The sequence below is a fragment of the Contarinia nasturtii genome, unplaced genomic scaffold (genome assembly GCF_009176525.2).
Source record: "Contarinia nasturtii isolate CC-2019 unplaced genomic scaffold, AAFC_CNas_1.1 Cnas_scaffold_2861, whole genome shotgun sequence".
Taxonomy (NCBI): Eukaryota; Metazoa; Arthropoda; class Insecta; order Diptera; family Cecidomyiidae; genus Contarinia; species Contarinia nasturtii.
The window spans coordinates 490,180-502,638 of NW_022200178.1; the positions used below are offsets into that span (position 1 = coordinate 490,180).

Below are 12,459 nucleotides of genomic sequence, written 5' to 3' on the forward strand. Positions count from 1 at the left end.
AACTCGTTTGATTAAGTCACTTTTTTCAATAATGTCATTTATATTCTGAATTGTAATAATCTTATTATAATACACGTACAAGTGTCATCCTAGCTCAAAATCATCCATGAGCTGTCTTTGAGCCAATTCAATATTGGTTTCAGTCGAGATCATCGACAATGAATTGTAATTGTTGCAGTGCAGATTTTTTTTTATTTAAATCAATCATCATTTGTATTGGATTTCACTGTATTTTTTGCATTTTACGTAAAGTATTAAAAAACACAAAAGTCTTTATCATTATCTAAAAATATATGTAAACTGTCATGTAATCTCATCGACAAAAAATAGCTGAATATTTTAAAGAAATATAAAATATGATAAATTAATGTAGTCTCCAAATCAACCATACATGATCCTATCTAGAAATGTCGCATTTCTACTAGCCGCAGATTTGATACAATATTCGCCAAGCGTGATTTGAATGATAAGGAATGCGTACTTTTTCATTCTGATTGGATCTCGTAGATTTTCTTCCTTTTCAATTAGCAATTTAATCGTTTCAGTGTTGCCTGAAAGGACGTTTAAAGTTTCCATAAGAACATTTTTAGAACATTTTGTCCAATACGAAAAATTATTTTTTAAGTTTATGAAATCATTAATTGAAGAAAAATTCATAAGGATAAAGGCGATGAGAAGGTTTGAGGTGATCCACACTTTTGCACTACTTCCCATTGTGGAACGTTTCAATTTGTTTTGTGATATCTTGATAATTTGCTCTATTCCCAGCAAACAATTGATAGGGCAAATGTATCCATTATGAAGCACATATTGACGGTCGTTTTCGGGGTTAGATTCGTGTGTAGTTTCAGTCATTTCCATAGGTTTGGCATGGTGGAACATTCAGGTGTGAAAACATGGAAAAATGGAAAGACAACCATTAATATCAGTTGAACTGGGTATAAAATGATTTTTTTAAATTAAAAACTTTACTCACCTACGGGCACTCCCCCTCCGTACAATGTTGTACTATTGTACAACTAGACCACAAGACTTTATATAGTCTGTTCATGTCTAGCTAAGCTAACTATAATAGTTAAAATATTTTATTTTATGTAATTTTTTGAATGTATGATTAATTGATGATGTTTGTTAGTTGACATTGTTGTTGTAGTCCGGCGGTCTTAACAATGAAACTGGCAATGGTACATCAAAGATCCGGCAAAGTCCTATGTAATTTAAAGCAAATACATTAAATAATGAATATTCTGTTTCCAATTGATTCATACCTTTGAGCATAATGCATTTTGCTGCAACAATATCTCGGTGCCAAGTAACTGTTTGTGGAACAACATCATCATCATCAACATTTAATGGCCAATTTTTGTAGGTAACTTTAACCTTTGACATTAAACGCCCAGTCCGAATTTTTTCGTTCACAGCCTCACGATTGCCATCGATAATTTGTCGCTTAATAATTGCACGTTTTCTTCTCAAAACACGTCTGTTGACCGTTGACACAATGATATCTGGCAGTCCAGCGACTGAATCTGGCAGGCCATCAATCTTTTTCGCTCTACAATCGTAGCACACTTTAAATCGATCATCTTTTGTGTGCCTTGGAAAACGTTCCTGACAATTCGCGCATGTTTGTGATGTTCCCCATTCATCTTGCATTTCAACTTCTGAATGTCCAAGTTTCTTAATGCTCACACGAAACTTACGCGATCCCGGACATCTTTTACGCTTTTTTATTCCAAACGGTCGATCGGGTTTCATCGCCCAAGCACCAAATTGAACCAACGACGGTTTGTTGTTTGTCACACGCACGGCGATTTGATCATTTACTCTGGTCGAGCGAATGTGATGGTCTAAATCCAGTCGTGCATATTCACGCGTCGCATAAGCTGCCATTCCTTTTCGTAACATTTTAATGCGATATTCAATGTATGATTTCCATGTTGAATTACGTGGTGATGGTGGACGATATGGGTAGGTTTTGAGATGTTCCTTCTCTTCGATATCAAACCATCCAGCCAACTTTTTCGCTTCTTTGTCTCGTTTTTTCTGCTGAGTTTCCCAATGAAAACGCTGGTTTGGTATTATAATGTTTTCCTTCAAAATGCAAAATGATACAAAAAACTATGAGTTTCTATTCAAAACCATTTCAAATTACATTTCAAAATATCTTACCTCAACAGCCGGCTCATCAGGTGTTTTTTGAATGTTGCGACGCACTACAGTTAACCACGATTTTTCATTCGGATCGATTCCAATGATGTATTTCTTGCCAATGAGTTTTTCCGGCCCCCGATTCGCTTGGGTTGTTTGCTGTGGTCGTTGTTGTCGCTGTGGTCGTTGTTGTCGCTGTGGTTTCTTGTACATTATGGATATTGAAACACTATCGGTCAAAATCTGATGATGGAATGGTTTCGATTTGCCCAATTTATTTATTTTACCGACATCGAACAACATATTCCATAGACCTGATCGATCAGTTTGGGTGTAGTACTTTAAATTTCTCTTATTCATCCGGTTGGTCTGCGTATTGAGAAAAGAAGGCACCAAATCAAGCTCGTTTACAATTTTATAATACAAGTCCTTAATGTCCAATCGCACGTTTTTCAAATGGTAGTCGCATAATGGTATAAGAGCAAAACTGCTTATTTTTGGTGGTCGATTGATTGTTGGCTCTTGAAAGTTCGGATTGTTACGAAACATTTCATGAATGGTATACCATTGTTCGGCATGACTGTGATACACTTCTATTTGCCGTTGCATTTGACCGAACAACCACAGTGATTCAAACCAACGATATTTTGCGAAAAATTTCATACTCACTGTTCCCGACCATCCAATTTCAGTCAAATCTCGCATTAAAATATTGAATTTTTCAACGCGTTGTGGATCCACATTATTACCATTTGTTAAATTCTTAAATCGATATGAAAACTCTTTGGCATTTCTGATGTCGATGTTATCAAATCTTGAGCCATTGTTGAATCGATTGCGATACCAACAACGCATTCGAAAAAAATTCTCAAGTCGTTTTTCACACCATGTGTTGGTATTGGTTTGAATGTTTGTGATATATTGTTTATAAAAATATCTCAAACCATTTCCCAACTTTTCATCATCTGGCCATCGGAACTGTTCTTCACTGTTTCTTTCTACCATGAAACGAAACTCGGGCAATATCCGAAATTGACTTCTGATATTGTTAACGTGTTGGTTTAATACCGCTCTGAAACAATCGGCAATGAACAGGCTTGGATGTGGTTTCAAAAAAAATGCACGATCGTCATTATCAAGTGCTTCATTCAAAATAAAAAGAATAGAAAGTGATGCCAATGCTGCCACTTCTGTCATTTGAACACTGCGCTCGAATAGCATTTTGGTCACAACTTCTCCAACTCTTTCAATCCGTTCATGTTGTTGTCGCAGGATTGTTTGAAGTCCACATTTTATTACAACGTATTTGCTTTCTTCTGGTTGATTATCATCGAGCTCGTCGTCATCCATGTCTTTTTCTGTTCATTCTCAAAAAACTGATTAAATTATTCGAAAATAAAAAATAGACACAAATTTAGAAAAAAAATGCAACAAAAATAGCATAGATTACGAATAAAATGAGATCACAATTTAAATGACAATCACTTATATCACAATTCAAATTAATCACTTCTTACCTCAACGATGTCACTCTGTATTCTGATTCAAATGATGAAATGTTTTCCAATATTCCGCAGATGAAAATTTTGTTGGAATATTCACCGTCAATTTTATGAATGCTTTCTTATTTTGAAATAACAACAGAGACAATCTCAAAACCAACAGTGAATTTATCCGTTTAACATCGAACAAACAAAATCATTGGAACAAATGTTAGCCAAAAATGACGACAAACAAAATGTTTCATACTCTAATATAAACACTCACACATAATTCTCAAGAATTCCTTTTACAAGCAAAGCACAATTTGTTACAAACAAAAAATGAGAACACACTCATATCACAATTCAAATGAATAACTTCTTATACTATAGAACGCTGTGTCCTGATTAAAACGATGAAAATGTTTTTTTTTTTTATTTTGAAATGAATACAAAGACTGTCACAAAACGGACTGTGAATCTTTCCATTTGACATCGAGTGACTTCTACAGTTACGTTCCAAACACACCAAACCGTTGCTAAAATGACGATAAACAAAAAATGAATCTCATGTACAAGAATTCCATTTATTAATCACTGAATTTTGTTTTTTTTTTTTTCAACACAATGGCAACTTAACCATAATTACTTACCTTATTCTTAACAATAACTTCAAAATATTTTGATGCGAAAAAATCCCTATTTAGTTCAAAGAAATTAATTGATACGATGCAATGTTTACGAAGCACATTTTGAATGTAATCAGAAAAATCGGCTTCGATATGATACACACCAATACACACAGCTACCAACTGTCAAATGTCGTACACATTCAAACATGTTTCGAATTCGAAATTCGAATTTGAATTATGAAATAAAAAAAATAAAAAAATGTTTCTGAAACTAAAATCAAATCAAACAAATCTAAAAAAAAGGTACATTTATAAATGTATTTCACAGTCACTTGAAATTCCTACGCAATGTTTTTTTTTATTCATGCACAATCGAAACACACACAGAGAGAAGAGAGTAAGATTTGTATTTTCATCCTCTTTTTTTTCCGGTTTGTTTTTCAAATTTCATTTGCTTAAAATCAATCGTATGAATACGATATTATGAACTCAACGAGTTTATGTTATTTACATTTGTTTACATTGTATTGCCGCTACAGTTTCTTAGAATATAATAACAAAAAGAGAAACAATCGAAACACACAGAAGATGTTGTTGTGTATCGCAACACGAAAAAGCCGAAAAAGTGGTTCACATTATGCCTATATTCTACCTTCCATTTGACACGAAAATTGCCACAAAAATGGGTTAAAGCGTTACATTTTTTAACGTTAAAATGTCCTAAAAACGTTACATATTTGTCCGTTGGGTTGTGTTATTTTAATTTACTCAAATAGACTAGTAAACTTTACTGCTTGTAGTAAAATGTAAAATTTAACTTTAATTCTTTCAAAATTTGTTCAATTTGCCAAAATGTCAACGCACACTTATTTTTTATAAACACTTTATTATTTTGAGAATAAAATATTATAAAAATCAAATATTCATCACTTAACAAAGCAGAACAAGTCTCTGGAGCCAAAATTCAACTTGCTTAGTAGAATTTAATTATCATATCATTTTCGAATCTTCAAACTATGCTCAAAATGTCTTCAAAGCATGCTCATTTGGGTATCATTAAAAGAAACTTTTAAACTATACTACGGAAAATGGATTAATTCAACCAAAAACTTGATTGGTCGCATTTAGTTTATTGAAACGCCAACAATTTTTAGCAAATTTCCGCAACCTACTATGAGCCAACGATGCACACCATCTCAGTAATGGTTATGGATTGGTTTATGCAACATAGAAATGCGGATATGTCTTATATTAATTCATTTCATTATCATCCATCTGGGTGAGTGCAATTTACTAAAATATCTTGAAATGCGACAATTCCACACTCAATTCATGTTACAGAAAATACGTCAGCGATTTTACGACTATGGTCAATGATAAAAACAGTGCAATGATGCGGTTAGCCGAGGATGATTTTAAGTACCGTCATTTGGTGTGTAATTATTCGGGTGGGTCAAATTGTAGGGGGCCGAAAAAATCTCCATGGGCACATGGCGATTCTGGTACTATGGGCCATAATAAGTATTTTTGCCCAAGGAACCATACCTCTAAAATCATTTTCGAGCCTGGGGGCCAGATCTGGAGAATACGGTGGATGGGGAAGCAATTCGAAACCTAATTCATGCAATTTTGCCATCGTTTTCATTGATTTGTGGCACGGTGCATTGTCTTGGTGAAACAACACTTTCTTCTTTTTCAAATGTGGCCGTTTTTTCGCGATTTCGTTCTTCAAACGCTCCAATAACGCTATATAATAGTCGCTATTGATAGTCTGGCCCTTTTTAAGATAGTCAATGAATATTATACCATGCGCATCCCAAAATACAATTTTCACAAAATCCCCCATAGTCTCATAGTATTTGACCCCAAATGGGGGGATCTTACTTTTTGTGAAAATTGTCTCGGAGGGCATCTGGAAAAAACACTTTCTAAAGGTTTTTTGGCATGCTCGAGCCGAATTTTTGGGTTTCAGGTAAAAAAAAATCAGGGGTTAAGGGGTTATGACCCCTGATCCCCTAGGGGGTGGGGGAGTTGGAGGGCAACTGACCCAAAAAATTTCTCTCATCATTCTGAACAACTTTGCAGAACATAATTTTTTGATCCGATGATAAAATCAACATCAACAAAAAAAAATGGAAAAAAAGAAGTAAATGATCATTTTTGCCAGTTTTTGTATGGAAATCGTATCAAAACCTACCCTCACTTGCTTTCTATATCACCTGTATATTTTTTTTGAGCTTCACGTTCCGAGCGACATCTCTATGTGCTTGGCATTGAACTCGCGATCCAAACGAGCACCAAAGGCAATTAAAACATTTTTTTTTTGGTGCGAAAAAGTCAAAAATGTCAACTGATTTTGTGTGAAGAAAAACCATGTGATATGCAACGTCCTCGCAGTTAATTTCGATGACACAAACTGTGCAAAGTAATTTCAATTTATTTTCCATCACAAATTCACCAATTACAAATAATAAATCGGTTTTTGTTCAATTTACACGGTATATCTTTATCGAGCGTAAAATGACAGACGTCACAACAAATGATTCCGTATTCAAACTTCAAACAACTAACATTCTACACAAACTTTTTGTTCTAATTTTCATGAGCACATAGAGATGGCGCCATCATGCAGTTTTTTACATTATTTGCCATTGTAAGTGATGGTAGATCAAAACGTTATTATATCGCAAAATAAATATCAAAAATGGATTCCTCGACCCTAAAAACTTCCGTATACACATTTGTCTAGAGAAAAAATAATGCTTTTTTGCCTTTTTCATACAACATCTAAGTCGATTTTTAAATATTTTGGAAAAAATCTATACTTAAAAATGGGCAGGCTCGAAAATGATTTTATAGGTATGGTTCCGTGGGCAAAAATACTTGTTATGGCCCATAGTACCAGAATCGCGATGTGCCCATCGAGTAAAAATAATTGACCCACCCTAGTAATTATGGATACACAAGTATTGTAGGTAAACAAGTGTACGAACGAGGATCACCAGCTTAGAAATGCAAGGATCGACATTCAACATACGATGGTCTTTGTTCGACTAATTCAACAAACAACCGAGCATATTCATTATTCAAATCCATCAAGAATGTACATTCAAGTTGAAGCCCAAAATAAAATATTAAATTTTGACAAATATTTGTCGGTTCGGGTTGAATAATGAATAAAAAAACACGTTTATTTCGAAAATGAAAGAATAAATTTGAATTTATCGTCTTTTTTCATAGAAACAAATTCCATTCATACTATTTATATAATAACTATTTAATAGTATTTATATAATTAAAATATGCAGAAAAGTAGGTTTTTCCAATTTATTTACTCAATAAATTCATTTTCGAATAGGTTCAGTCTACAAATTTCGAACTTTGAACTGCTGAGAAATTTCAATTACGTTCGAATGGAATGTCGAAAATTCGAAATATGTACAGCGTGAAGTAGCAACTAAAAAAAGAGTTGAAGTTATTGACATTTCATAACCTTAAACCCAATTGTTTCATTGGTTAGTCTAGTTAACAAAATCGTTTATTTAGTCAATAATTGACTGAAAACGTACGCTTTTTAGTAAAATTTACATTCTTATACAATAAAAATAACTCCATTGGCAACTATCATGTCGGTGATTTCAGTGAAAGATGTAGCGCAATACCAAAAATTAATTGCGTAAGTATTCGACTCGACTGAATTGATGTGGAAAAAAACAATGTATATTTAACACTGATAGTTTGTAAAATGATAACATAGGTCAGAAAAGGTCTCGGTGGTGTTATTCTCAGCTGACTGGGCCGAACAGTGCTCGCAAATATTAGATGTCATGAACGATTTGAGTAAAAAACCAGACTATGCATCTGCGCTACAGTTCCTCAATGTGCCCGCCGAAGATTTATCCGAGCTATCGTTGAAGCACCAAATTGAAGCCGTTCCAACAGTGTTGTTTATTCGTAGCGGTTCAGCCGTAGATCGTATTGATGGTGTTGACATCGCTGCGCTGTCATTGAAGTGTAAATCGTTTGTGGAGAAAAATGGTGGCGGAGATTCAAAAGAAAGTTTGAACGACCGTCTGAAGGCCTTAATCAATCGTGCAAAGGTGATGATTTTCATGAAAGGTGATCGAAATACACCACGCTGTGGTTTCTCTAAGCAACTCATACAAATTGTCAACGAAACAAAGGTTCAATACGATACATTTGACATTTTAACCGATGAAGAGGTGCGACAAGGACTAAAAGTTTATTCAGACTGGCCCACATACCCACAGGTTTATGTGGGCGGTGAGCTGATCGGTGGATTGGACATCATCAAAGAATTGGTAGCAAACAATGAACTCACCTCAACATTGAATGGATAAAACCAGATATCCATAATACAATCATTTTCATTTTGCGAATTGCTAACAATTTTCATAACGCTACATCGCATAAGTTCCAATGGTAACAATAAAAACTAACACACAAATTTAAACTCAAACTCTGTCCATTTATTTCATTTTTTTTTTTCAGTTGTTGTTTTGTGTTAAATAAATGATTATGTCTATTCATGACTTGAATATTTTGTTTTTAATATCAGTTGGATGGTTTGGGATAGAATGATTGTTTCGATGCGTCATCGTCTCGGTGTGAACGGTAATGTGGACGGTTTTTCGGTGGTTCATGATTTTTATTGTTCGATCGCATTTGTGATTTTGTCGGAATGGCACCATTTCCGGCGCCTTGTTGATTTCGCTTATTTACGCTAATTTTGTTTTTATTCTCGATGAGAAAGCTGTGCACAAATTCATCGAAATCGTCAAGATTTTTCATCGACATATATTGAGCTCGAATCACGTCATAAACTTCAATCAAAACGAACGCATCGAGTGCAGCGTAGATGATTTGCTCTTCACGCAACGGACGATTATTCCAATTTGAAAATTGATTTGACTTATCCAACGGCTTGCCAAAACATAATTGTACCAGATTCGATAGGGCACCTCCCGTTTCCAATTTTTCGTCATCTGTGTAATAAATTGCATGGAAAAAATGAGTTTTTCATAATAAAAAAATGGGAAAGATGATAAAAGACATTGGTACCTTCGTATGGAAACTTGAAGTTCGGTGTCTGGATGAGCTTTTGCCATAATGCCTGTAAATCTAAGTACGATTGCATCATTTGTACAGATACACTAAATGCCGGCATTAGTCTCTGGAATAATTTCAAATCAGCAAGCGGAGAAAATGCTGTAAATTGAAAGGGAAATCATTTACAATTGACTCTTTTTTATGTTTTGCACACGTTTCCACTTACCAAGCTTCAAAATTTCCAAATTATTGAAAATATTTGTGGCAAGTTTATTCCAGCAATCGATTGTAATATCAGACGAGGTTACATCAATCAAGAAAATTCGATCGGTTGTGGCACACTGAAAAAATTTTGAAGCAACAAAAAAGTGAATTCCCATAATATTAATATTTTGATGTGTTTTAGCCAGATTTTATTTGGATTTTGTCATCTGGATATTTCAGCTCATCTGGATGACGTTAGGCGATGATACGGAGTGAAAACAATAGTAATGATTGTTTTGGGAATAGAAATACTATCTATCATAACTATAACAATCACTTCTATTGTTTCACTCCGTATCATCGCCTAATGTCATCCAGATGAGCTGAAATATCCAGATGGCAAATATATTGTATTGTTTTAGCGGATTTGGGGTTTTACAAAAATATTAATGTTTATAGTTATTTTTGAAAGCATTGTTCTATTGATAGCTATTCACGCATAGCGGATGTTGCAAAATGGATATTAATGGAATTAGAACACATATCGAACAAATCCATTGTTCGGTAACTATATATTAACTATCGTGATGTTAAGTAAAAGTTAGTCCGGTTAGTTCGAATCTAGCTGTTGTTTTATTCCAACAGAAAGTCCGGTTTTTGGATTTAAAGTGGTATTTAAAAATGTGAATCAAGTGGTTGGCTTGCCAACGATGGTATGAATCAACCCAACCAATATACATTTTCCTGTTAAATTCGAAATTACCTGAATCAGTGCGAGTTCATTGAATGTAGTTTTGATTGGATTCCACTCAGCATCAAAAGCGACCAACGGTTGACGTGACAAATAGCCCAACATTTCATCAAAACTACCCCGACGATCCACATACGAAATGAAATTTGCGGATGGACTTAATTTTAATTGATAATATCGATTCGGATCCGAACGATTTTCATTTCGTTTCGGCGAATTTCGCTTATTATCATTTTGATCACATTTTTTATTGCAGCTCTTACGTTGAACTGAATCACGATTTTCTTTGATATGCTCTTGCACGACTAACGGCAGTTCACTTATCGGAACATTGAAATATCTACAAAAAAAAATTGAACCGTTATTCGAATCAATCGACAAACCGTGTTTATTCGAGCAAGCTAAAAACTTACTTGGCCCAGTAAGCCGCTTCATTCATGTCATTATTGAACAAGCAACCATCAATTAATTCTAACTTCAAATTGAGTTCAGCAGTCTTTTGTACGATTTGAAGTACCATTTCGCGCCAAGAGTCTTTGCTTAAACTTTTTTCGCCGTAATTCTTCCGAATGAGAAATTGCAATTGCCCTCGAATGGTTCCTTTGGCCACATTTGGGATTGCATCATCGGAAATGTTGTATTGTTTTACCAATCGCTTGATTAATTTGGACAGAGTTTTCGGTTGCAAGCGATATACGCATAGATCACGGTATCCATATTTGCTATAGAAACAAATTCAGAGAATGTTTTTTATGATCAAAAAGAAAATTGGAATAGTCAGTAAAGATCTTACGCAATGTATGGATCAGCGCAGTTCATTATGGACGAGTGTCGATCAAGCAGCGAATCGAGCAGTTCGACAAGCGGTATTTGCAATGACTTGGCCTGCTCCAAAAACGGTTCGGCTGAATTGATTTTGTCTTGCAGCACCAATGGAAATACAAAATCGAAAATCGTAAATGCATCGTGTAATTCCAAATCGTGTGCAAATTGGCAGGCCTATGAATGAATGACAATAAAACTGTTTAATAATCACATTTCGAATTTGGATGCGGAAATGTTCATGTACATCTTTGTAATTATGTTCGGCAATGATTTCACGAATTTTATCAACAAACATATCCTTTTCGCGTGAGAGTTCGAATATGCTGGCCATCATTTTAAAAAATGTCGGATGATTACTTTGTCGTCCAAAACTGAATGCGACCATTTTCAAATTTGGATTCAAAAATGGTGCGCCAACCAATTGATTCTCATGCTTAAAACGGTGGAATTCTTCAATCACTGCAAATGAGAAAACATATTGTTATTGTTGTTGTATTTCGGTCAGAAAAATCACGTGGTACCAACTCAAACTCACCTATGTAAGCCAGCGTGTTTGACTTAACGGTATTTGCATTTTGGCAGTTCGCATATAGTTTCAGTGCGTCGACAAATGGGTTTGCACGTGACAAGAAAAATTGCTTCAGCAAATTGCTTGTGATGACACCTTTTTTATCTGAAATTCACACCACAAGTCCATTTCAATTCGATTAAATCAATGATAGAACACAGAAACACATACATGCCAGCCAAGTTTCACGTAATCTTTGTAACCATTGTGCGGCATCACTCGTTAAACTTGCGTCAAACGACGAACCGTTTAAAGCAGCATTCTGTGTGATGTCTGGCACAATTTTCATTTTCAAATTTTCTGTCGTCTTTTTGATATTGTTCTGCATTGATGAACCGAAGTACGTGTATTCATCACTGTCATCCTGTTCACAAAGAGAAATAAATCCCATCAATAAACCATCGACGGGCCAAACAATACACCGCGATAAACCAATAAAAAAAAATGCATAGATTGTATTTACATCACTCTCCATTCCAGCGGGACATCGCTGCGGAATGAGTTTCTTTTGTCTGGACATTGTGTGTTTTTTTATCTAATTAAACAAAATAAAACCGATGCTGAATGTCCAGTAACAAGAAATCAATTTTTTTGCACTCAAAATTGCACCAACAAAACACTGTCTGTTGGCTTTGTACAATGCAATTTTCTTCTTTTTCTCTCCTCTTCTGACCGAAAACTACTTTTTTGACGTTTGATGTAATGTTGAAAGTGCGAAACACAGTGTTGCCCGATGACCGTTCGTTCCAAACATCTGATATTCGAAAAGGAATAATA

General features: G+C 34.8%; 3 protein-coding genes across 4 annotated transcripts; 1 reads left to right on the forward strand and 2 right to left on the reverse strand.

Annotated features, from left to right (window-relative positions):
- Nucleotides 1-355: 355 nt before the first annotated feature.
- LOC116349368 lies at nt 356-3,171 on the reverse strand. Of its 2 annotated transcripts, XM_031780769.1 has the most exons (4): nt 2,173-3,171; nt 1,269-2,094; nt 977-1,208; nt 356-758 (listed from the first exon to the last, which is right to left on the reverse strand). In XM_031780769.1, the coding sequence occupies exons 1-3, from the start codon at nt 3,154-3,156 to the stop codon at nt 1,132-1,134; spliced, it is 1,887 nt and encodes a 628-aa protein (XP_031636629.1). In that variant the 5' UTR covers nt 3,157-3,171; the 3' UTR covers nt 356-758; nt 977-1,131. The 2 variants fall into 2 exon arrangements, with proteins under 2 accessions (XP_031636629.1, XP_031636628.1); XM_031780768.1 differs by having other exon boundaries at nt 977-2,094.
- A 4,572-nt stretch (nt 3,172-7,743) lies between these two features.
- Nucleotides 7,744-8,744, forward strand: LOC116349402 (glutaredoxin 3). Its single transcript, XM_031780816.1, has 2 exons — nt 7,744-7,940; nt 8,022-8,744. Exons 1-2 carry the CDS (start codon nt 7,891-7,893, stop codon nt 8,623-8,625), a joined length of 654 nt encoding a protein of 217 aa, XP_031636676.1. The 5' UTR covers nt 7,744-7,890; the 3' UTR covers nt 8,626-8,744.
- Nucleotides 8,739-12,377, reverse strand: LOC116349397 (exonuclease mut-7 homolog). The gene is made up of 10 exons (XM_031780810.1): nt 12,146-12,377; nt 11,854-12,046; nt 11,650-11,787; nt 11,359-11,573; nt 11,083-11,288; nt 10,703-11,011; nt 10,302-10,629; nt 9,561-9,675; nt 9,347-9,493; nt 8,739-9,270 (listed from the first exon to the last, which is right to left on the reverse strand). Exons 1-10 carry the CDS (start codon nt 12,200-12,202, stop codon nt 8,840-8,842), a joined length of 2,139 nt encoding a protein of 712 aa, XP_031636670.1. The 5' UTR covers nt 12,203-12,377; the 3' UTR covers nt 8,739-8,839.
- Between the last annotated feature and the right edge of the window lie 82 nt (nt 12,378-12,459).